This window comes from Harpia harpyja, chromosome 9, assembly GCF_026419915.1.
Source record: "Harpia harpyja isolate bHarHar1 chromosome 9, bHarHar1 primary haplotype, whole genome shotgun sequence".
NCBI lineage: Eukaryota > Metazoa > Chordata > Aves > Accipitriformes > Accipitridae > Harpia > Harpia harpyja.
Window position 1 is genome coordinate 12,273,019 of NC_068948.1, and position 25,740 is coordinate 12,298,758.

At 39.5% G+C, this 25,740-nt stretch overlaps 2 protein-coding genes across 8 annotated transcripts in view; one reads left to right on the top strand and one right to left on the bottom strand.

The window, feature by feature from the left end:
• GPATCH1 (G-patch domain containing 1) overlaps positions 1–15,744 on the bottom strand; it is a 34,892-nt gene extending 19,148 nt beyond the window's left edge. For 3 of the 6 annotated variants that reach the window (XR_008236550.1, XM_052796271.1, XM_052796273.1), the window contains exons 1-19: positions 15,616–15,744; positions 14,410–14,544; positions 14,037–14,122; positions 13,446–13,606; positions 12,997–13,094; positions 12,775–12,833; positions 12,193–12,438; positions 11,241–11,388; positions 10,420–10,499; positions 9,173–9,377; positions 8,254–8,541; positions 6,248–6,429; positions 5,834–5,961; positions 5,425–5,558; positions 4,920–5,089; positions 4,022–4,226; positions 2,827–2,937; positions 2,227–2,351; positions 1,560–1,705 (exon numbers count right to left, since the gene is read on the bottom strand). Coding sequence is in view for 5 of the 6 variants with exons in the window: in XM_052796271.1 (XP_052652231.1) it covers positions 1,560–1,705; positions 2,227–2,351; positions 2,827–2,937; positions 4,022–4,226; positions 4,920–5,089; positions 5,425–5,558; positions 5,834–5,961; positions 6,248–6,429; positions 8,254–8,541; positions 9,173–9,377; positions 10,420–10,499; positions 11,241–11,388; positions 12,193–12,438; positions 12,775–12,833; positions 12,997–13,094; positions 13,446–13,606; positions 14,037–14,122; positions 14,410–14,544; positions 15,616–15,694 (2,786 nt within the window). In the remaining variant the exon portion in view is untranslated. Of the gene's footprint in view, positions 1–19; positions 336–1,559; positions 1,706–2,226; positions 2,352–2,826; positions 2,938–4,021; positions 4,227–4,919; positions 5,090–5,424; positions 5,559–5,833; positions 5,962–6,247; positions 6,430–8,253; positions 8,542–9,172; positions 9,378–10,419; positions 10,500–11,240; positions 11,389–12,192; positions 12,439–12,774; positions 12,834–12,996; positions 13,095–13,445; positions 13,607–14,036; positions 14,123–14,409; positions 14,545–15,615 lie in introns of those variants that run through there. The other 3 variants (XM_052796276.1, XM_052796274.1, XM_052796275.1) reach the window with 3 other exon arrangements.
• Positions 15,745–22,594: 6,850 nt separating this feature from the next.
• Positions 22,595–25,740, top strand: part of RHPN2 (rhophilin Rho GTPase binding protein 2) — a 29,899-nt gene continuing 26,753 nt past the window's right edge. The window contains exon 1 of one of the 2 annotated variants that reach the window (XM_052797203.1): positions 22,595–22,739. In XM_052797203.1, the coding sequence (XP_052653163.1) occupies positions 22,671–22,739 (69 nt within the window). In that variant the 5' untranslated portion in view covers positions 22,595–22,670. The remainder of the gene's footprint in view (positions 22,740–25,740) is intronic. The other variant, XM_052797204.1, reaches the window with a different exon arrangement.

A 25,740-nucleotide genomic window follows, 5' to 3' on the forward strand; every position in this document is an offset into this window, starting at 1 on the left:
ATGACTTACCATACAAAACTGATTTGTAATACTTAAGTTTATTAAAATATCTGGTTTCATGTTAATTAAAACAGAGCCTGCAGTATTTCAGATTATGCTGCCCAGAAAGGGGTCTTTTCAACATTCCATAATCCATACATTTTGAACATCTGAAGCATCACAAAATAAACATATGCATATTTACTTTCAAACAAATTCAATATGAATACAGTATCTACAGTGCTTCAAAGTATACATGATTGATCTACCATCATGGAGGAGATCAAAAATTTGATATCAAATCACACAACACGGAAGAAAACAAGCTACCTCTTCAATACTGAAGTTGTTTTAATCTAAAAGGGAGAAACAAAAAGAAAGAGGTCAGACTGAACAGTAACATACAACATTAAGAACATTTAATTACTTAAACTAAGATTTAACAAACGGCTCAAGAGAGAGATCTGAGTTATGCAAGATAAAAACATTTTCTCAGTGATGTAAAGAGACATGCAAATGTGAAGACTTCCAAAATAACTGTTTGTACAAGGAAGTCTAACTATTTTGTGCAAAAAGCATAAAAACATATTTTAGCTATTTAGAAATCAAAGGAGAAGTAGTTTGGTTTTTTAGTAAGAAAATACCAATACATAACTGAAGCTTAGTTCCAAAGGAATGGAAGGCAGAGTCCTTTTGAATGCCAGCCCTTCCATTACTACATGCCCATGCCACTAAACACCTAGGCCCCAATCATTTTGCCATTAGGCCAGCTGGATGTGGTATTTCAACAAATACCTTGAGACCTCTCCTTCAGCTAGTAAGAGACACTAAACAGAAGACAATGCAGTGACTGTTGCACAGGGGATGCACTTAAAGTTGACTATGATCTGAACTAGAGACAGTTACTTTTGCTTGTACTTCAACTGTGTGAGCAATATGAAATTGTTAATCGTTCTCATTCAATTTTCACATTTCTGTTGGCACTACGTTCAAGTCTCTAGTTTATAAAAATGTAACAGCACAGTCTAAATTTAGCAGACATGTACATGACTCAAGCATTGTTCTGCTTGCTTCACTGCTCCTTGCTCAAGCACAGAATTATCTTAAGCGTCAATGCCACACAATGGATTTGAATTGGATCTTTCCGTAATTACCAACAAACCGAAGCAGACTCAAAACATTCTGAAGCAGACAATGTTCCTTCCAATATTTCCAAGTAAAGAGAAGCAGACAAAGTAACGGAAATATGAATCACAACCTGCACTTGTTCAATTTTTAATTCCCACTCAAAATACCTTCCAAAAATATCAGTAATCTTTAACTATAACCTCCATTAATTAGCAGAGTTATGTATTTAGTACCCTTTACCTTAAGAGGCTTCTATCCTAAAATTAATTACCTTCTAGATTAATATGCCTAATATTTGTAATCTTTCCTTTCAAAATCCTGCTCAGTTTTTTTATTGAAAAGACCGGCTGATCCATATTTGCTGCAATTAGGTTCACTAGAATGACAGCTCAAATTGAGGTTTTGGTTATTCACTGCAAAATTTCAAGTGTTTAAGTAAACTTTCTGTTTACCTTCTTAGAAGTTCTTTGGGTGACAAGCCTGTGGTATCTATATCACTAAGGCTGTCACTGCTATCTGCAGTGTCTGAGCTGCTGTCTTTTTCTGATTTTTTATTCTTGTGTTTTCCTTTGTTTTTCTGTTTCTTATGTTTCTTTTTCTGTAAAAAGAAGAGAAACAATCCCTTATTTCATTGTGAAAGACTTGGGTTTTTCTGAAAGGCAACAACAGCAAAAAGTGGATTTCAGTGTAGACTCCAAGCTTAACTGAAACAGAACACTTAAATAACTCTTTTCCATTACTCAGACTGAGCTAAAAAAATACATACCAAAACCATCCATTTCATCCCAAGCACTCAACCCCCCCTAAAATCGGAATTTCATTATTATTATTATTCGTATACAAGCCATGAATTATATGCAGTTCCCAGAATATGCCGGACATCTTCAGCATACAACATTAAACTACCTACAATATTGTATCTGCAGTCACATTGTATATATGGAAAAAGCAGCACCCCAGTTCGCTAATTTTCTGAAGTTCAGGGTTCAAGACACCTGAGAAAATCTGTTGCATAAGTTCTAGTCCCAGTATATCTATTTTCTACAACCTAGCATAAATAATAAAAAATTTTGACTGGCAGATCAAAGAATCAATAAAATGTTTATTTAAATTAAATACCTTTTCCTTTTTGTGTTTGTGTTCTCTCTTAGTCTTGTGTTTCTCTCTGTTCTTCCTATGTTTTTCTTTCCTACTAGGCCCAGGAAAACTTGCTGGCACCACTGGTTCTTGTTGCCAAGTAGGGCCTAAAGCGCAAAGTAAATGCAGAAACAAACAAACAAACGTGACAAAAAAAAAAAGGTAATTTTATTATTAAACTCTGTTACTTTTGAAAGTTAAAAAAACCCAGCCAACCAAACAAACCCTAAGCTTTCGAATGGAAATTAAATGTCTACAACTCCTAACTGCAACCTTCCTACTGTAATTAAATGCCTTTGCAATCTGTTGTTAAAAGAAATTGCAAGGCTGGTCCTATATTTTCACTACAATTTTTTATCATTGCCTCTATAGAGCTACAACAAAATTGGTACACAGGCAAAGAGGTTCCTGCTAATGGATTACAGCATGGTAACAAAGCATTTACTGATGCCAGTTTGACATAACACAGGCATTTAAAAGGTAAAGTGCCTATTCACAAATGTTTTTTAAAGAGAAATATCATATATCTTACATACAACTTCAGTGTGCAGATTTTACACACTAGAAGTCTACAGAACCTACCAGAAGAAAAAGCTGGAGGCAACTTTGGTCCAAATTCCTCTGTTGTATCCAGTTCCTGCTCTGAAGTACGCAACAAAGGAACACCAGGATCAGTTGTAGCAGCCACATTCTCTACGAAAAAAAAAAACCCAAAACAACTTCTTTATTTGAAAGGAAAATAAGGTAACACTTCTTCCAAGAAGTGCTGAAGAAAGTTAAAGGAGGCTTTCTAAAAACCTCTAAGCAAGCAAATTGATCAGCACCCTATATCTCTGTGGACTGCTTTGGCCAACTGGATAGCTGATATTCGGAAACACATCAACATACTGTTTTGTTTTTACTTTTCTTTTTAATCAAAATTGACCTTTTACACTATACAATTACTAATTAAATTTGTATCAGTGCATGCGTTTGCTTTCATTTAATAACACAGTACTACTCTTCTATTACTTTGAAGGAATAAAAGACTCCACAAGAACTATAAAGTTAATAAACACTAAAAGTTAGATGTTAACAGAACCAACTGTGACAGTAAGTAGACAAAGTATTTCCATTGTAAGTTAAGTATATTGTACATTTTGCTAATTTAATCACATCCTGGAAATATGGGAACTTTCTTACAGCTCCCTTAGTAAAATTTAATATGAAGGAGAGTAAAAGATTGGTCTTCTCCCTCTCTTGTGGAAGTGTTCTGGCAACTTCTATAACTAGAATACAAATAAAATGTAACTTTTTGATGTCTTGTTAAATTACTTCAACGTTATATTTTACTGGAATAACAGTATTTAAAGAGTGAATTTAATTATCAAAGAAATGCAAGTTATTTATTTCTGAATTTGTCAAATATCCACCACAAGACAGTCATAATTTATCAATCTATCTTACAATTTATCATAGGTATAAAAGTTTCCCTGTATTTCTCAGTGAAGAATGCTCTAACATTAGATGTTTTGTTCTCCCTCACTGTTTAACAAGCATGTTTCATAGGGCAGTTTGTTTGTAAAATCTATGCAAGACACATGGCAATGTAAATAACACTATAACATGCAAGACCTTATTCAGTGCTGTACTAGTCACGTTTTCTATATGCCCAGCTCCACCAATGCCAGATGATCTGCACAAGAGCATAACACTGTTCGAGCAGTCCTGGAGTATTTGATTCATAAATGAAACTTTTACAAGGTATTTAAAAAAATGAACATCCATTCAGTACTACCTTGTACATTAGATGAAGAACTGTCTGGTAGATCAACTTGCTTGGTGGTTTCTGAATCGGTTACTGAAGTACTTGGTTGCTGTTCATCATCACTCTCTTCTTCAGAGGAAGATGATTTTTCATCTGAGGAACTCACAAAGATGGCCTTAAATAAGTCCATGGATGGTCTGCTTTCTTCTTCCTGATCCTTCTCTTCATTAGCTACCTGCAAAACAGCATTGTAACAAACTGTACTTAAACACTAAAGAAACTAACAATCTCCCTCCGATAAGTAACAACTTCAAACATGCTGACATGTATTTACAAAACACTCAAACATCACAATAGCTGTGAGATACACAATCTTAGGAACTGCTAATCCAAAATAGTAAAACTCTGAAACACTGCTGAACTAAGTCAATGTCCTGTAAAGGGTAGTACAATTTGTGCTACACAGACAGTTGAAAATAGATCCCCAGATATTATAAATTCTAATTCATTAATTCAAACTTCAATTACACACTGTTAAATTTAAGCAAAAGGAAAACATCACCTTTCTCCCCAAAGTATGCATCCTCCTCCATTCAAAGCAGAAAAAACCCATATTCTGTGCCTGTGAGCAAAGTTGGTGTAAGGGACTGAATTTAACTCCCAGACTGCTGAGCTACATTTTTTCTTCTCTTAAGCTGCTACGTCAAGTACAGTCATACTTGCTGTCCTTGTACGTGTAAATGTTTTACATCTCAGAGTTACAACCTCAAAATTCTTCAAAGTACAATCTCACGTCTTTGCTTGTCCTGAGTTTGCTCTTCTGCAAACTGATCTGTATCAAATTAATTCATATATTACCCAACCTTATTTCAGGGTTTTGAAGGTTTACAGCTATTCCCTTGAAGTTCAAACACCATTGTAAACTCACCTCAGTGGGAAGAGTTTCACTCAGCCCAGTTCCACATTCTTCTGTCGCTGGCAATGGTGGTTGCTGCTGAACATCAGCTTTTGATCTAGCAAGACTAATGAATTCACTGATAGAATCTTTTTTCTCCTTCTCTTTATCTGACACATCCCATCTTGAAGGTTTCTTTGGTTCTAAAAACATACCAAACATTCAAATCAGTTGCATGCCAAATTATCTTGAATTTCACGGCCTACTTGATTTTAAATTACTCTGCTTCTTCAATGTAGTTGGACATTTTTTAAATCTTTCTAATGAATATCTGACCTATAAAGGTCTTCTAGGCAGAAGAAATTAGCATAATATCACTGACTTCAGTTTTTATGCCACTGAATTTATTTTTAACTTCTTTGTTTGGGTTTTTTAATTAAAAAAAAATAGGGTTGATAAGTTCTCCATCACAAAGATGAGCTTTTTCTATACTATTATCTCATTTATAGCTAAATTAATAAACTAACAACAAACTTACTGTTGACACTGTTATTCTGTTGGATTTTTTCATTTGTTGCTTGAGTTACAGATGTGGTGGGCTCAGGCAGAGTTAAGAAATTAAACACAGAATACTTGTCTCGTTTCACTTTTGGTAGCCCAACAATGGAAGAACTAGAGGGAAATAAAAATGTTTGTTGATTATCGTTTTCAACACAGAAAAGGCCTCAAATTATCTACAACAAGCTGAAACACCTACAGTAGTCCTTAAAACACATACTATTTTGTCAGAAGTCACCATGTTTAATGAGGCAAATAAAAACATTGGGCAGTTCTATATTACATTTACTATGACACAAAGAGAAAACATCAAGCCAGATTTTCCACAAGCAAATGAAAAACTCAGGATTTTCAAAAAGTATGAAAAATATCAGTATCAATCATCTTACTCAGGATATGGATCAGGAACATTAAATCTTTTACACAACAGTTTTTCAGGATGCCATTCAAACTTGTCTCTTGTGAGTTTGCCAAACATCTTCATCTTCACAGCAGTTTCCTTATCATCAATATCATTCTGAAAAAGTCAAACATTTCTAGCTGCTAAATAAGTAACAACTTACTGAATTGACTATTACTGTTTTAAGACTTAAAAACAGGACAGAAACATAAATATTTAAGTGTAGTTTAACAAATCACTGCTTTGTATGCAGTGAGTGTTTTCAAAAGTTTGCTGAAGAGAAGGGCAACAAAACATTGACATTATATCTACAAAAGAGTGTTAAAGAAAAAGAATTTTGAAAGTCAGGGTTAAGGCAGCAACTGCAGCTCCAATGTACTAAAAGACTGTGAACAGCATATACCTCTTGGTCCCGAGGAACTTCGACTTTGTCAACATCATCTTCATATTTGGCCCGGGTAAACCTGGATGACAGTGTTGAATTTGAGGATTTGTAAAACATTGCTGCACGGAAGAACTCCTCTTGTTCTCTTCCTCGCTCCCATTCTGTCATACTCGGATCTAAATAATGCTCCAATGTATCTACTATAAAATAAGGAGAGAAATGCTCAGCAGAGATTACAGCTTACTTAGGTCTGATGCTTTTTAAACAAAAAATAAGACAATAAGCAAACATCCTTGCAAGTATTTAATGAGTATTTAGTTTAAGGATAGTATTAATCTCAACTGTGTTATTCCTTGATTAAGCGAGGTAGTTTTTCAAGACGGCAAGAATGATAGCATTTGCCAAATGCAAGACAGATATTTTAAATAATTTTACTTGTAATGCTGACTCCTTACTCATTGCCCCTAAGGAATGTTCAAAATACTTTATGTATTTAATAGGTGTTTTAAAAAAAAAAAAGTATAATCCAAAGCTTTATCAAATAACTAAAACACAGAACAAAAAAGTTCACCAGCAAGCAAGCCTGGCCAGGCTTTGGTAACTTCAAGGGGCTTTCCGATAGATAAATTGCCCACTGATAAATACAGAATTTGGACACAGGTTTTTGTAAACAATACAGACCCTGTTTAAAGCAACAGGTTCACATCTGCTCCCAGAAAGAATAGGAAATAACACCAGCCAAGCAAAGACACTCTTACAAACAGAATTTTAATAATTCAAGGTATTTAAATATTCCTGCATTTTCATCATCATTACTAAGGAAGCACTTACAGTCAGTCATAAAAGAATACTCAATTTTAGACAGGGAAAAACCCACTTCCTTCCTGAATGGAGGAACTATGGGTTCAAAGCTCAAGTACTCTGTCCCAATGCAGTAACCAGAAAAGGCTACTGACCAGGAAATCTTTTTTCATGTAGTGAAAAGGATTATTTAAAAAAATCCTAAAATAACAAAACCAGGTTTTCTACCCAACACTACACCCTTTCCTCTGCAAAACTTTGCTGATGCCCTTTTTCTTCTTCCCCAATAGCCCCTTTGGTACCTGAAAATTTAAAAACAAACCAACCCCTACTTTTTTTATTTTAAGACAATCTATATTCACCTGCTGCTGCTGATCTCCCTAGGTCAGATTTCAGCTTTTTATGCCTTACAGAAAAATCACAGTACTCGGGAACTCACCACAAGCCATCGTGAGTACCTGGTTTAATGTAAGACACACCACAGTATGATTTAATAGCACACACCTAAACAAAACAGGAGACCAAAACAGCACGAGAACAGCAGATGAAGAGGGCTGGGTTTTTTTGGTTTCGAGTAAGAGCTCTGCATGTATGCTATGATTTTACAGCCACGAATTTTTCTGAGAACTTAAGTGACAGTATCCAAAGAACATGTAATACAAGCTTTGACAAGTGTGAACTACTTCATTGACTTTAGGGTCCTTATCTCCTCTGGAAGTATAGGGTATGGGTTTCTTTTGATTTTTCCTGCTGTTCTACTGTGATCTGATAATCCTTCTGCCTTTATAGGATCTGTCAGTTTTACTCCTCAAAAGAAGCAAACTAAATGAAAATGCTTGTTCCATGCATAGTTTATGGTACTTATCAAAGCTGAAGTCTATTTTGGCAAATGAAAGAAGGGAAACCCAGGCAATTAAGTAGAACTTCGCTTCTGCTACAGCATAAAAGTATGAAATGTAATGCCTAAAATCAAGTCTTGCTGACACTTAAATTACTGAGCAGTTTTCCTAAAGTCAACACAATTAAATACCTGTAAAAATTTTTTTTAATATTGGCCCTAAAAAGAAGTAGAGGGAGAAACGCTGTGGAATTCAGGAAGAGAACTCATAGTGAACATAAAATGCATCAGAACAAAAAAAAAGGGAAAAAAGAAAAGGAAAATAAATCGATTAAGTATTTTTTCAGAGAAAAATTAAAGTGTCAGGATTAATCTCTCCAGTTACCTTTTTCTCCTTGTTTAAGACTTTTCACAAAACTTTCATATCTTTTTTGTTTTTCTGGATTTCTTGCAAATGGTTTGAAGTCACTAGAACCAGCATTTGCTAACTGCCCCCCCAACAACATTTGCCATTTTTGAGAAGCATCATCTGGGGAGGCTGGCTGGAATCTGCTATTTCGTGACTGCTGAGGCAGTATTTTTGCTTTCATTTGTTGTTCAGATGCTTGTTTCACTTCTTTGAGTCTTTCTCTATCTTTCTCAGACAGGTATTCCAAAACAGAAGGAGCCGGACCTAAAACCAAAAAAAGCAGTAAGAGGTAAATTGAAATGAAAACAACTATTTCTGCCACTTTAGTGGAGGAAAAAAGCCGACCACTATGCATATACATTCAGAGAAAATGCTCTTAAGCAGCAATAAACAGTATAATGGCAGACATTGCAGATAAAAAATTGGCTACTATTACATGTTTTATGCTATTTACCACATATTTACGTATTACTTTGTTAACTTTACAATTGTAGATACAAATGCAAACCACATTTACAAATTACCTTTTTAGTGAATTTGAATGTATTTCAGTGAAACCCTCATTTTACAGGAAAAAAAACCTCTCATAGGCTACTATATTCCAAATTCATAATAAGGCCACAAAGAAAAAAAAACCAAACACCACAACAAAACACAATCCCACACATACTTAAATCTTTTAAAGAGGAAAAGTAAATGAAAATACAGGCAGGTATGTCAACAATTCATCTGTTGAGATGAAACTGAACAATAGTAAGGTATTCTAGCTAAGCCAGCTAGTGTTAGTATGTTTATATTAGAAAATAGTGTTCAAGACTAGACCAAATTTTTGCTGTTATATAAACAAACAGGGGACCTGAAACACAAGCAAATGTGCAGTCACATATATCAATACCTTTTAGACCAGTCTCTCCTAGTCGTTCCCTCCTCTGAGATGCATTCAAAGCATGCCTGCTTTGTTGTGTCGTATCACTCTCAAGTTTTCCAGCTGATTCCTCTAATGCCTTCTGTAACTGGTAGTTTTCATTCCCAGCTGCTATCACAGGTCGAAAGTAATGGACTGGTCTGTAATTTCGTGGCAGGTCAGGTGGTGGATAAATCTTGGCAGGGGGATGATAAAACAAAAATCCACTGAGAGAGAAATACAACTTTGTATTTAACACTTACAAGTGTGTTTCAGAAAAAGTCACCTCAATCTAAAAATTCCTCAATTTACATCTTAGCAGTAGAAAGAGATATTACAAGCTACTGCTTCTTTTAGACCCTGTCAGCAAGTGGCATTGTAATACAGACTTTGGGAACAAACTGTTATATTGTTTATACGTAATGATTATGAAAAATCAGAAAGCATGCACATCAAGCCACCACAAAATTAACAAGAGTCTTAATATGCATTGCTTTTATTTGAGAAAATGCTCTTGATATTGCTTAATAATTACATTTTTTTTAAATGGAAGTCACATGATTTAATCAGTTAATTGGACTACTGAGTACTTCTGTGCTTACTGTATTTTAATGTCTTTCAAACTCCTTTTCCCCCATGTTCTTCATTCAAGCTGTTACTTCAAAGGTTATCCCTGTGCCTCCTATATGACTCAATTTTATATACCACACACGTTCTTCCTTTTTCTTCATTAGAAAGAGGACCATGTCACACAATTCTGTTTGTCATTCTAATTTATACAAATATATACGGCATAGATGATGCAAACCTGAGAGGAGGGGTAACAAATGAACTTCTCACTAAAATAGTGAAGTGGATGAAGCATGGGGCCTGATTTTTACAGAAAACTGAATGTCACATCTGAAAGATCTAGAAGTAAAAGATGTACATTTTTTTATTTCAAAGTTAAATCAAACCATTTCTGCAACTTTATGCCAAGTAACAGTGGATAGTGTGGAAGGCATTTGTTCAAAGCCAGTACGTATGCAAAGTTTAATTCATCCAGTAGTCTGACAAATTTTAGGTTTGTATTGAATAGCCTCCAACACTATAATTTTGCTCATTCAGCAATCTTTATTGCTGACCAGAACTTTTATTTCTAAGAACGTAAAACAAATTGACCAACAGTAAAGTCCATACAGCTCACATGTCAATTTGCTGATGTTATTCTTAATACAAAAATATCAGTATCTGCTTACCTTGCTTGGAGTTGATGATTTTGATGCCAAGGAAAAACCATCCAAGATTTTGCCTATATATTTAACTTCTCTTTCAGACCCTGCAAAATGACCACAGAGTTGGTCAATATTTAAAACATATATGTTTGGCAAAAAGCATTTTTTCTGAATATTTTCCATTTTTCAATATATTTTATGGAACATAATTGTAGTTCTTTGTCTTCACTGCCTTTCATTTAAAATTAAGGGTTCTGAATCTGGATTAGTATTACACAGCTAAAAAACTACTACCAGAGATTGCTGTAAGATGAACATGGCTAATAGTGAGGCAACAGTATCACTACTATGCATAGCTAACATCATGAGTGCCATTAATTGTGTACAACTAACATCAACAGGTACTCTAGAAATCACTACAGTATTTCACGCACTTAAAAGCTGCACTAAAGATAAAATTATATCAAGATAAAATTTACAAATGTTATTTGAAAAAACACAAGTGCATCTAAAAAAAAAATCTCTTTGCAAGTATTGGGTCATATTTTGTCACCATGATTCATAATCATTTGTTTCCTTCAATGGAATTGAATGCTGTATCTCACAAAGCAGCACATATTGTCCTTTTAAAAATATAATTTGGGGGTTTAATCTACATGGGATTTTTGGAAATTATTTCCAGATTTGGACACTTCAATATAGAAGGAGTTTCAGATATCAGGTCCAGAAGATACCAGACCACTGAAAATTAAAATATTTGGAAAACAGAGACTACACTTACACAATTTCCGCCCCCCCCCAAATACAAATTATGCTAGCTCTTTAGATAGAACTACAGTTCTTACTTTTTTTGGATTTATACTGCTTAGGCGCTGTCCAGCCATACAAGCCATCTCCAGGCTCCTCATCTTTTAGAACCGTATCATACTTTGACAGTGTTTCAGTTGCATAAATATCATCATCTTCCTCCTCTAAAGCTCCTACACCAAAAGCCTAAAATATATTTTAAATAAAAATAATGAGAATTCTAAAGTATAAAAATAATACTTTTAAGTCACACGTCAGAACACATCTACATGTATATCTATCCATCTATACTATATAAGATGTCCAGTATACATATATATACTGGGAAAACTGTACAGCTTCACAAAAAAAGTGCTACCAACTAGTGGGGAAAAAAAACAACCCTGCCTCACCGAACACAAAAGCAAACATATTCCACTCCCTTTGCAGGGAGTGACAGTGAGTTTGTTCTGTACAGGATGAGGACAGCAGCCTAATTCCACAAGGTAATACTTGCAGTCTGACTAAGAGCTTGTTAAGTTCTCAAAAGGAAAAAAATGTAAGTTCGCATGAAAACTAAACAAGTATAATTCCCAGTAAACTGACAGTGCTTCTACATAAGAACCACAAATACCTTGGAGGGAAGCAAAACCTCTCTAGCTGACAGATTCAACATTACTGAAAGTAAAATTGACAAATGTAAACTAAAAACATATTGAATATTCACTTTCTCTAATCAAAGTAACACAAGAATTTTCTCCACCCAGCTATTCAGAGTGAGGTATTTTATAGTTCTCTGTAACAATATCGATAAATGAAGGCATTTAAGAGTTCTAAGGATTTGCCCACATCTCAAGTAAAAAACGACCAAAAAAATCCTGTTCTCAAACCACAGTTCAGAGTTCTTATAATAACCTTACAAAGACTAGGTGCCTTCCACAGAAGAAAAAAACCAAAGTTTATTTAGATTTTAATGCACTAATAATAAAATGCATTAAAAAATGTCCTTACCTGACCTGTAATACCTAGTTTTCTTCCTTTACTGTGTCTCAGATCACCAAGTAAATTGCTTGTGTCTTCAGAACCACCTGTAAAAAGATTCAGGTGTTCTCTTCCAGATACACCGAACAAAGCTTGTGAGGGGTCCAAACCCTTATAGCCAAGTCCATGGACATTCTCTTTTGGAGTCAAATCTACAGGCATTACATCTTTTGGTGCAAATGTCACATTCTCTGGCTGGTATTCATCCTCTTCATCCTCGTACAAAATAAAAGTATGTAACAGCAAATATGACTAAGAGTTTTGTATGTCAAGCTTTTACAACATTTAGTTAACATGAGACTAGGCAAGTTTGCATTTCTTAAATTATACATGAAAATATGTACGAGCTACACCTGCTTAGGTAGCAAAACAATAGATTTAGTTACATTAAAACCTTTCTTCACAATAAGCATAGTAAGTATTTATGAATATTTTAACAAAACTGGAACTGCATGTTAAAATACTGTTCAAAGACATCAAAGAAGTTCTTTTTTAAATGCGTTTGCACGTATTTTTACATAAGTCAACAAACAACTTTTGCCTGTTCAATACCTCAGAACCCTCAGACAGTCCAGGTGGTAACGCACAACCATATACTTTCACTGCAGGATCTGTAAAAGACATAATAGCATCATATTAAATTACAGTTCTTTATTAAATTTCTCTAAGATTAAAGAAACGGACCAAATAAAAGGAGATTTTAAAATGAACTCTCTAATCAGTCTCTGAATGCTAACTTTCTATTAACAAGTTCAGGAACTTCACTGAACTTACCAGGTTTCTGCCTGCGTGGCTTTCTTTTGACTCGTGGTCCAATTCCTTGTCCTTCTTTCCAGCCCATTTTTCGTAACAGTTCAACCCCAACTGTTATTCTAAGAAGAAAACAAAAGAAAAAAAAAATTACCTCAAACCACATCTTTAATATTCATTGAGAAATAATAGACATATATACCTTTCAAAATTATGTTTTTATACCCCACTTTAAAATCAAATCTGAACGTATCAACATTTGCGTATACACTACATCGCAGTTTGTAAATGTCTACCCGGTACAACTGCACATATGAAACAAAAATCCAGGTGGAAGCCACTTAGAAAGTGTAACACTGCAGACCTTCCAATCTCTTTCACGGATTACTGTGGTCAAACATTACTTTTCTAACCAATACCACACTTATAAGTGAAAGGAATTGTTTGGTTAACATTTATTTAAATTTACTTACTTTGACGGTCCTATTAAATCATCAAATGCGGTGGTTCCTGGAATGGCAGCAACTACTCCTGCAATCTGTCTAGCTTTCTCTTTTATTCTGTCTTTAGCTTTGGATGCAAAGTCATCTGTGGTTGTAATATCTTTTGGTGCGATCCCAAATTCACTAAGATCCTGGAAAATATAGACAAAATGGCAAAATTAAGAATATGTTTCCCTCAAATGCTTACTTACTGTAATGGTAAAGGAAAGAAAACAGGATATGACCCTCATATTGGCTAAATTTTTCAAGCCATTTTTACAGTTGTTTTCTCAATAACTTGAATGGTCGTATTTTAAACAGCATCAAAACTGTTTGTATTTTCTAATAGAGAAAGTGAAAGGGTTGAATTTTAGGGTTTTTTAAATATTGAGATTACAGAAACTTCTTAAGTGAATCTATGAAACATCCTATAGGACCTAGCAGTATAACGCTGTATACAAGAAGCAATTTTAAAGTTACTTCCATTTTCACTATATAAGTTCTTTAGAAGAGTTCATTGCCTGAAAAACCTGCTGTCATGGCAAGTACTTCCAAAAGATTTGTATTCCTTTCTAAATGTACCTCTTCATCCATGAAGTCTTCTGGTCCAAGAACGGTTCTGTCTGCTCTCTTCTGCCGTGATGATACAAAAGCTGAAGGAGTCCATCCTTTAAAGAAATTAAAATATCTAATTAAGGTACTGTAAACTGCAACATAATATTTGAAAAGAATTCAAACTTTTCAACCTTACACCTTAAGGGTACATCAAGGGAACACCTACAGAACTACAGTCCAAAAACTCATGGGGAAATAACTTCAACAATACTGTTTCAACTATTTACAGTATGATGAATAGCAGGGGAAAAAAAATGCATAATGACAGTTAATTTGTTTACACTAACACTAAATTATGGTAATCAATTAACCCTTCCCAGAGGACAGAAAAATATCTAACCTTCCTTTGTGCCAACAGTGTTAAAGTAACCAGCAGAGAAACCACCAGTAAACGCTCCATGGAAACGCTGATATCGTCCCTTTGCATCTTTAACAGTCTGTTCTTGAAGAGGAACCGGCTTTCTAATTCGTTCACCTACAATCAGATAAATCAGAAACTAAGTCACAACACTGCATAAAGAATGGACTCTCCACTTGCTCCAGATGCCATTTCTTCTTTGCAATTAAGAACTGGATCAAATAGTAGCCACCCTGAAGTGGAAAGCATCAGCAGTTTACATTTATTCTCACCCTGCTTTAAACACTTGTATACACTGTTGATGTACGCTGCTCAAGTAAAAGCATTAAGTGTTCAAATAGAAATCCTAAATTCTAATGAGTTCCAAGAATTTTTTTTCCACTGTGAAAGGACACTTTTAGTTATTAAGTATGCAAAACCCCCGACAGCACTTTATCACTTAAGTAATTGTCTTGAGAAATTATACATCAGAAGTGTCCAAAACTGAAACAAAACACAAAGCTATCGACTCAGAGATAAACATTTGCACCTTTAAAACCATATTTCTATGAATTAAGTGGCACAGACTCAGGAGTCACAGCTATACATAAGTCCTTGGATGATGTTGAATCTGTCTCATTAATATAAGCACAGGACGTTCACATTAGCGTAACTGTATATACTTGAGCTGTTATACCTGAACTCCACTTTTTTTTGAGGCTTGGGGAAAGGACAGAAAGAACGACAGGCCCCGAGCTGAACCAGAACCGTGCCGGCACAAACCCTGGGGTACCCCAGGCCCACACCCGCATGCCGAAAAGCCGGTGTAGTGCCGAGAGGCCTTTTTCACGTTCCCGTCGCGGGAAGCCTGCCTGCCTGGTTCCCAGACTGTTTTACCCCGTGGCCCCTCGCCCAGGGCCGGCACCAGCACCCCTCTCGCAGGCCAGCACGGCTGCCAAGGCAGCCCCTACGCCCCACGGCAGCAGGAGAAAGGGAAGGCAGGTCTGCGCTGGGCCCACACACCACAGCTTTCCCGAAGTGAAGGCCGTAGGGAGGCGTACAGCAGCCCCGAACCGGGCCCTCCGGGACACCCCGGCCCCAGCGCCTCACGCCGGGCTGCCTCCCGGCCCGCGCTGCTCCCCAGCGCCCGCCGCAAGGAATGCCGGAGGTACCGAGGAGGAGCAAGGCGAGCTCCCTGCGGGCCCTTACCCTCCTGCAGGGGCTGCAGCGCGGTCCCATAGCTCACCAGATCCTCCTCCTCGCTGTCACTGGACTCCGCCGCCGCCATCTTGCCGCGACGGTGGCTCGCGCAGGACTGGGCTGCGTCACGTGAGGGAGGCGAGGCGCCGCCGCCGCCGCCGCCTGCGCTGGGGCGGGAGGAGCGGGAGCTCCGCCGCCGCCATCGGCCCGCTCCTCCCCTCAGGGACCGCCGTTGCGCCCCGCCGGCCGCCAAGCCCAGCGCGGTAGCGAGGACGCCTCTCGGTCCCCGTCGCGGAGGGCATTTCCTGCGGGGAGCTACGGCAAAGCGGGGCGGGCACGGCGGTGACCGGAGCCTGCCGCGGCCGCGCGGCGTCACTCCCGCGCAACCGGCGTCGGTTTAAGAGGTCGCAAACCCCGGCATTTTCAGTGACTCCGGCCAGCCCCTTCGGCCCGGGGAACTGTGTGAATAACGCTGGAAAACGCTACCGTGTGCTGCTCCAAATCAACGGCCCGAAATGCTCTTTGGTGTCTTCAATAACGCTAGAAAGCGTCAAACACTTGATAGTCGATGGCCGTCCCGTCACCTACCTCGGAACGTCAAATGCACCAGATCAGGCCCACTCGCAAAGCGCCTCGGGACTAAGGGCCGGGAAAAGGACAGCAAAAATTTTCTGTGAAACAAATTCTGTCTAAATCAAGGTGTAAAGCGAACTCCACCCTGAATCAATATGACCAAGGGAGGTGTGCATTTAACTCAGTGACAGTCTTTTGCAGATAACATGGCAAAATTTGGTTAACCACGTTGTTTTACGAGTTGTTAAAAAAAAAATGTGCACAGGAATCCGTGCAGAAGTCTCTGCATTCAAACCTTTAGTAAAAGAGCTTCATCCCCCAATGCTTTCAGGTACCTCTGCACCTCATTGGGGAGTCTTGTATAATGAGAAAAACTTCCACTGAATGTATTTTATACAAAGAGCACATAAGAACCAATAAATACTCACCAGTAAGACCCAAGTGTTCAAAATCTGGATTTTAATTTTGTGGCTTTTCACGGTGTTATTCATGAGAAACTCATAATGGCGATTTTGATTAATTTGGTTTCTCAAGCTTAGGTTTTACATTAATACTCAGATTCACTAAAAGCACAATATATTATAAATTTAAAAAACAAACAAAAAACCCAAATGACCGCAAACCCAAACAAAACCGCTTCATTTTGTGCTGACCATAGATTCTACCAATCCACAACTTTTATAAGCAAGTATCATCAGTTTCTTAAAATCCTTGAAAATAAATCACAACACAGTCTCTAAGAGATGCCTGCCCTTAATAAATAAGACTTCTGCAAGTTTAGTGGCGTATTCTCTAACCCAGTATTTGTGTGTGTTTGTATACACAAAACTGGTTTCTTTCACAGTGAAACTACCTGAGTTTCATGTGGTTTCAGGTTTCCATAGGAAATATTTACACGGTTCCGTGCAAATAGGAAGTACTCTGTTTAATTTAGGTCTCCAATCCACTTAAAAACAGTATAGTAGAAGCCACAGACATTTATCTACATGCATTATCTTTTCTCATCATTACTAATTAGTAAGCAGTTAGCTAGAACATATAGTGGCAAAATGAGTTGTTAGCACAGTTGCTGTTTCTCTTTGTTTAGGAAATAATTGTTCCTGAATAGTCAATTCTATGTGCCTTTGATTTAACACACAGGCTTAAATAAACCTTTTTTGCACAATGTTAACAGAAAATCTTTTGAGTGTCTTGTCTGTTATGTTCAAAGAGTTGGGCTAATCAAATCTCGAAGTTTTTTTCTCTTTAAGGGTTTTATCAGGTTAGAATTTTATTTGCATCCCGGTGGTATTTCCTTCTCCATGGTAAACTCTATCTCCTGTTTATAATTGTTAAACCAGGTGACAATTGCTATTTGTAGCTGTTAAACAAGACTAATTCCAGTGTCTTTTGATAATTGTAATGAAACTAAAATATTAGTAAATCTGGATAGCTTATGTTTAAAATAAATTCTTTTACAGTCATTTGGTTGGTGAAAAAAAAAATCTACATTTTGAATGAAAGCTCAAATAATTGCTAGTACATTTAATGCTGAAATTGAGCCCCTAAGCCATAGATGGACTTCAGGCTTTAGTTTTGCAATAAATTTTCAACATCTACTTTTGAATTAGCGCGTCAAGAAGGTTGACCATAAAAGTGTCTTCCTATAGATTTTGTTATATTCTTTAAAACCAGTTCCTCAAATAGATAACTTACTGTTATGTGAGTCAATGGAACTTCAGACTAAAAGCAGCATAACTGATACATAAAAGAAGGAAGCAAAAATTTGATTCATTTACAGGGGTGTTAAAAACATGTTAAAAAGGGAAAACATAAGTACAGAAAGTATAAAAATACAATATTAAATACACTACCTTTTTATTTTTCAAAGCACAGCAGAACCAGACAGCTTGACCTCACCTCTGCCTTATCTTGTGTTCAATGGGAATATTCCCCTGAATATTCTTCCTGCCAACACATGGCTACTGTATCAGTTGATGAAAGAGACATGTGAAGTACAGACCCTGAGGCATTGTTTTAGCTTCTACAAAGTGCTAATTTTCATTTTTTAAAACAATGAAGAGCAAAAAAAAGAGATAACGAATATTGTCCTTAAGTACACAGATTTTTATCTATGGATCTCAGCTAAAGGCAAGGCATTATCTGGGAAAAGTGGTGATGATTTTGCCCATGTTTGGCCTTACATTCTTAATCCCCACTGAAACTGCAATGTCTTATTTCCAATATGATCTCACAGTAGAACAGGCAAAGCACATTAGCTATTCAATAGGAAATGGGATTTTATTTACAGTGAAGATAAAGCTGCAGTTAACATGTGCCCCACACTGTTAATTCAAAGAAGCAGCAGTGAAATGCTGTACCTATAGCCAATGATACCATGGCCATCCAAGGCCCTTATCCTCAGTTTGTGTACCATTTTTATACCATTTTGCTATCCCACAGTAAATTTATTGGTAAGGAAACCTTCTACTGGCACTTCTTACTTGCAGTTCCTGTCTGGTCACTTTTCAATTCATCGGTCATAAAATGCAGAACTTCTTTTGTTTATGAGAACACCTTCCCATTCTTTACTCTCAACATTTTCTAACTTGAAAATATCCTACACCTTGTAAACTTGTAACAGTCTACAAGCAGATTCACATAACTATTGCTGCTGTTCCCCCATGCCCTGTTTTTGCCATTCTCCATCTTTTTTTCCCCAAATACTTATGTGGAAAGAGTTGGGGGGGGGGTGGGGTGGGCGTGGAGGGGGAACAGCCTATGATCCCTTTTCCTCTCTCCTCACCTAAAACTCCCCTACAGTAGCCAGACATTTGCTCATTAAGAACTGCAATCTTCAGAAATAAAGGATGATACTAACTTGACTAACTTGCTGCAGTTGAATTCATCGACCGTAAAGCTATAGGCTGTCAGGGTTACTAACAAAATCTTTTTGTCTGTCCTCTCAAAACAGAAGTTTAATATTCAAAGCCACCAACAACAGGAAAAGAAATATGTAACCATGTGCCAGGTTCAGAATTCAAGAATCTACCTTGAGAAACAGCAGGAGTCGGTGCATACTTCTCCCTTCATACAGTATCATTCTAACGTGCTTTTGCTGATTAGGCCTCCATGTCTCTCTGGGACAAAAGCTGTCTTTGAGGCACCTGTTACCATCCTGTAGCTGCAAGGTCTGTAAAAATCACAAAAAAGGAACATTCTCTTTCCAGAGAATGGCACCTGTCCTTACTAAGTCAAAGCAGATTCATATCTTCAGTATGTAACAGTGCATCAGCACACATTCCAGCAGGAAATTAATTTCCCAAACTGAGACCATTTCCTGGTGGTCAAAGAGAGGACTAAAGATGGAATTTCATATATTCACATATATGGGGGAAGGGGAAAAGAACAGGATTGACTGAGCAAGTGGAGTAATACAAACATAACAGAAATATGGCACATGATGTGTACATGTACATATATATCATATATACTATTGTGTGTCTGTGGTAAGGCTATCCAAATTCTGGTCCCTCTTACCTTTACTATTGTGGGGCAAAATTTGGGACAACTCAAGCTCTGCCATTCTGTGCCTGTTTTCAGTGTGGTTATTGTTTGGATCACCTGGCTGGTTTATCTGTGAAGATGCACAAAGCCAGATAGCATCGAGTTCTGTAAAACAAAGAGATTTGATGCAGAGATAACATTAATTGCTTCAATTTCAGTACTTTAGGCACAACATACCTATCTTCTTTGGATGCAAATTCTTAAGCATTTGATGCTTTCTCAGAGATAGTGCCACATCCAGTGCAACAGATGACCGAATTTACTCTCTTCTAATATTAATATCAACCGAACATCTGCATCTGTATGCCCCTTTTTCTGAGTGCATGTGTTCCAGATTCCTAGCCTGTTATTACTCAATCTTTACAATGCAGCAAACCAAACCTTCTGATTAATATAATCGTGAGAAACTGAGAAAGTCTGCGGTATGAACCCACCTCTATCTAGGAATTGGAATAGCAACCAAAAAGCTACTGGAGACAAGATGTTTAACCAACTGGCGAGAAGAGCAGGGACATGTTTTTTTGAGGGTAAATCAGGTTTTGGAATGTTCTAAGCTGCAATTTACATTCCAGGGTCAGGGAACACTCCTACCCAGTCATTACACTGCTCAGCCCTAGCTACTGACACCATATAATCAACGTGTGTGTTTTGCAAAAAAGCATATTCACCATATGCAGACAAAACTTACAGTGACTTACTTAAGAAATATGGTATCAGTCCTAATGCAGTCATGATGAAGTACCCTTTATCCAAGTGAGGGGAAGGCATGGTCTAATCTGGAAGTTGTGAGAGTGTTGGGCGATATACCCAGGACACTAAAGACAGGGGAAGAAGCCTGTAAGAGCCATCTTGGGCTCTCCTGAATTTGCTGTAGAAATTTGCTGGGTGTAGCACTGCTGATTTCATTTTATTCAAAGACTGCACCAGCAACGAAGAAAGGCTGCATTTTGTCACCAAGATATGTTAGAAGTTATCTTTGGTATTACACTGTGCAGAAACTTCTGCAAATTTCTGTTTGACACATAACCATGATTAACAGTCACTTGTCGTGTTGTTAACTGTCTGACCCTTTGGCCTGGCTACGAACTCTTAGGACTTTATTTGGAGTAGCCTTTCAATAAGATCAGTTTTCAATAAATCCAGTGAAAGCAGTGCAAACTCCTAAGATGGTCACATCAATACTGTTTTAATTGCCAGATTGTATCAGCATGGCCTACGCTGGCAAATTACTCATTTATCTCTCGTTTATATTAACTTAAACTCATTTATATGTATTGCATTGGAGTTTTACACTGATTTGCAAGATTTAAATTTAAAATCCTTTTTAATTTGGCAGGTAAGTACATTTTCTAATAGCATAAAAAATAATTTAAAACATTTTTTACACCCTCTAAATAGAGACTTGAGCAAGTTAAACTACTTTCCCACTTTTACCTATTTTTATTTAACACGTAATTTGATACATTAACCCAGTATCTTTAGATTTATTGAAAAAAAGGAAGAAGTACTGGGGTGAGAGTGAACAAAATTGGGAAGAACAAAATTCAGCTGACTTCAAGAGAGACAGCAGCAGATCTTTGGATCCCAATTTCTGAGTTGCTGACTCTAGTCTTCTTCCTTAAAAACAGGCAGTAGACACAGCTTAACCAGACTGCTCTGCGTAACTCTCTGGAGACACCGGTGTTTTCAAAGGAAGTTTCAGTTAAGGATGTAATTCCTAAGATATTTTTCCTTTAATAAAGAAACGTTGTCTTTTCAGATTTTTTCCTGGCACAACTACACCATACTTCTAAGAAAGATGAAAAAAGAGAAAAGAAGGGAGGGGGGGAAGACAAGTTTGGCAATATCGTTTGAAGTATTTTGCTGTATCACATCTTTAAATGCCCACATAACGCTGTAGGTTAGGCCTGGCTAGTAGTCGGAACCGATATTGGCAATTTCCTTACACGAGCGTCCAGCAATGACATTTGCGAAACCAGTTACACAACGGAATATTCCAAAGACAGGAGGTTTTCAGTGCGAATACCGCAGATTTTTGCAATGCTGAGGTTGATCCCACAACAGCTTCCCGGAGCAGGGGCCAGCCCTGCCTTTCACCGAGATATTGTTGCCCTTATCAGGGGCCAGGGCTGGAGCCCCTCCAGCTCCCCGGGCTCTGGGATCTCTCCCGGGCTCCTGCCCTCCCCCAGATAAGGCCGGCGGGCCGCGGCAGAGGCTAGGCTTGCGAGCCGTGCCGGCAGGCCCACACGCACCCCCGAAGCCCATCGCTGGGGCGCCATGTGGCCGTGCGGGCCCAGGGCTCCGCCCCGGTAATCCCCCCCCCCCCCCCGCTGCGAGGGGGACCCCCGGGTTTGGGGAGCAGCCCTCTCGGAGGAAGGAGCCCGCGCCGAGGGGCGGCCACCCGCGGGAAACCTTATCTCCCCGAGGCGGGCCCCAGGGAAAGCTGGCGGCGGCCCCACGGTGCCGGGGCGGGGGGGGGCGCCCCGGGCGGCCACCCCCGGGTGCCGTCGCCAGGCGCAGCGGCAGGGGGAGGCCGTGGGGAAGCGGCAAGAGGCGAGCGGTCCCTTCGGGGCAGCCAGCCGGACTCCGACACGCTTCAGCGGAGCGCGGAGCACAGCCGGAGGGCCGGGGAGGGGTAGGCTGAACCGCCGCCGCGCAGCGGGGTGCCGGGCTCCGCTTCCAGGCGGTCACAGCCACGGCCCTGTCTCCCGACGAGGGGCACCTCACCCGCCCCGCTTCCGCGGGGAGCGGCTCGGCGGTCGCCGCAAGGACCTCGCCGCGGCGGCGGAGGGGCAGCGCTGTGGGGCGGGGCAGCTCCTCCCCGCCACCACCGGAGGTGGAGCCGGGCGGCGCCGTGGGGCAGCGCCGACATTTACCGCAGGGTCGCGGCTCCCCGTAGCAGCGCTCGGTTCGCAGCGGCGGAGGGACGGCTGGCTCGCTCGGAGATGACAGACGCCCTGCCGCCCCGCGGCTGCCAGGCGGCGGAGCCGGCGGAGGACGGCTACTTTCGGAAGGTGGGAGGCGCGGCGGCCCGCTCGGGGGCGGTGGGCTGTGTCCCCCGTGGGCTGTGTCCCCCGGGCACTTGGGGTTCGGCGGTCCGAACCGTCCGCCGCTGGCGGGCCGCTTTCTCCTGGCGGAGCGTCGTGAGCTCCGTCCCTCGGCAGCGCGCGGCGGCGGGGAGCTGCCTCGGGGGGGCGAGGGAGGGAAGGAGGCGAGCTGGGGACCTCGGCTCCGGCTGAGCGCGTCTGCCTGGCCGGGGCAGGGGAGCGCCCGGAGCCGGGCCCCGGCTGGGGAGTACGCGTTGAGCTGGCGGCGGCGCGGGCGGGGCGCTCCGCGGGGTCCCGGGCGGCGGCCGCCGCCGGAGCGACCGACCCTCCGCTGCTTCTGAGCTGGGCTTCACCTTGAAGGACAGGAGCACTCACACCTGTACAAAACCAGCGAAATTCCACTTGACGGCCTTCTTTTTGCCGCCTTTTTTTTTTCTTTTCCCCTGCGCCCTTCCCTGTAAGCTCTTCACTGCGTCTCCTCGCTCGCTCTCTAGTAAATTGCCTTGTGTACCTGTAAGAAAGTTTATTGGAGTAAGGCAGTGAAGTTAACAGACTCGTTAGGAAGTTTTTAATGAACATCGACACTAATTACTTTTCAGACTGAGTGGGCGGCTTATGCCATAACCTGCACCTGAGTTCTTTCTACACAACAGTAATTATAGTTAAGTATCGCCTGTAATGCAGCCCTATGGGCTTCTATGAACTTCACCGGAGGTAAAGGGCAGTAAGTGCCGTTTTCGGGAAGCTTTGATTCAGCATTCTCTCGCTGTTTTTAAGTTCTCCGCGCCTGTAACTTTTGTTGATGGGCTTCAAATAGAAGTGTAGGTATACGGGGGTTTTGGTATAGATTCTGCATTAGAGACCATAAATAGTTTATTCTATGGAGGGGAAAAAAAAAAAAGCCTCATACATCATGTTGTTGCTGCTCACCTCTGCACAAAAATATTGCTACGATGCACTTCAGCTACTACCTGGATTACACGGTAGGGAGGCACATATGCTTTGCGCTCTGTCCTCTTTACAGGCTGTCCGGTTTTTGCCCCCGGTAGTCACCAAATTCATAAGCCTGCAGGAGCTTAAGCAACAATATTGCCCTTTAGCAGAGGAACTGCAGCTGGAAAGAGCTAAGTTTTACCTGTGCCCAAGGAATCAGTACTGCCGTATAAAATAACTAGACAGACTGAAACAAAACTTGGACCAAATCTTGTCTGGTTTCTTCATGTGAGTAATCCTACTACAATATTTGAGTAATCACTTCTTTCTTAGTAGTCTGTAGCAGGAAATCATGTAATTGATTTCCAAAAGTTGTAATTATTTAGAGTTTTCACAGCTTTGTTTTCTATAGTAGGGGATGCTTGTAGACTGCCTTGAGGCACACAACAAAAAAGTTGACTTTTCATGAATTTGTCAAGTTCGTTAAGTTAGATAAATCAACTCTTCAACCTGTTTGTTTTTACTGACGAGGACTAACTGAAGTTTAATAGCCAAGTTGTGCTTCGTAAGTCATAAGAGGAGTATATCTCGTGCACTCAGACTTGCTAAAGGACTGAGTTTATTTTCAATTAAATTGTACATTAGGGTTAAATTAACTGAAACAGCATTAGATGAGTGTAAAACCCATATCCTGGACAGGAATGAAGTTTTTCTCATAATGAAAATACTGTAAGATAAATTTTATACCTAATCATGAGCATCTTTCCCACTTTTGAATTACTTAAGTCTTAAAACAGTAGAAAATGGATATGAATCTGATATTAAATCTCGGTGAGCCAGTGTTGTAGTGGAACATTCTTCCCTCTGTTCAATCAGATCTTTGAAAGGTTCATCCAGCTCCTAAGTGTCTTTATTAAAAAGTTGTAAACTTCACATCAGGCTAGATGCTCAAAGCCTTTTGTCCCTAAAAGTTAGATGTAAGCAGGAAACCGGTATTCCTTGTTATACATTAGTTGAATGGTCTCAAAGATCAGAGCTTTCATTCTGACTCAATAGTTCTAAGAGAAGGAGGGAGGAAAAAAAACACCAACCAGAGCAATCCCACTCCTGGAATCTTGAACAGATAGAAGCTGTGAACCCAAGGAGATACTTTGAACATAGTATGTTCAGGCTTTACGTGTTCATTGGAATGGTATGCTAGGTGATTTCATGTAACTGAAACTAGTGATTGAGCTGTTCATGTGTGTCCATGGGTCTTTTCCCTACCCCCCCACCCCCCCCACCCCCGCCAAGTTCCTTTGTATCGCTTTCCTGGCCCTTTTTAAATCACAATACTTTTTGTTTTCCTGAAAGGATTTGAGAGTTGGTTTACCAGTTTTGTTGGTGCAGAATCACATCAGTTTCCAAGACTAGTCCTTGTGTTCTTAGATCAAAAGACATTTACTTAATTGACCTTTTTATTCTATAAGCTGTGGAGCAAGGTGAAAACACTTGCTTTGTATCAGTCCTGCTCACAAAAGGGCTTCCAAGCCCTATTTACACAATGAGGTTGCCTTCCATACTTTGCAAGAATATTGTGCACAATGAAATTTTATAGTTGAGAAAAATTGAGCAATTCATACAATATCCATTTGTTTTAGACTTTTGATATTTTCTTTTGATGAATGGATTACTGTGGGAAGTATGCTCAAAGTTTGTATAGTACCCTTTTGTGTATTACGCTTTTTGAAGTCTTAAATACAGCATAACAGAAAACAACCCTCAGTACCCCCAAGTTGCAATATGTAAACCAACTTACTTAATTCTTGTTTAGCACTTTTTTTTTTCCTGTAGGGAGGAGGCCCTGTAAAACTATGACTGGCTCTATGTAAAGGGCTGTGACCAGGAATGTAGAAACACATGCACAATCCTGTTTCCTGCTTTGACTTCTGTTGCCACACTAGAAAGTTAGGCTTGCTGTGACACTGCCAGGTGAGTCTGAGATGTGATGGGTGGCAGCTACTGCGGTCCACTTGCACCTTTCCTCAGATTCCCT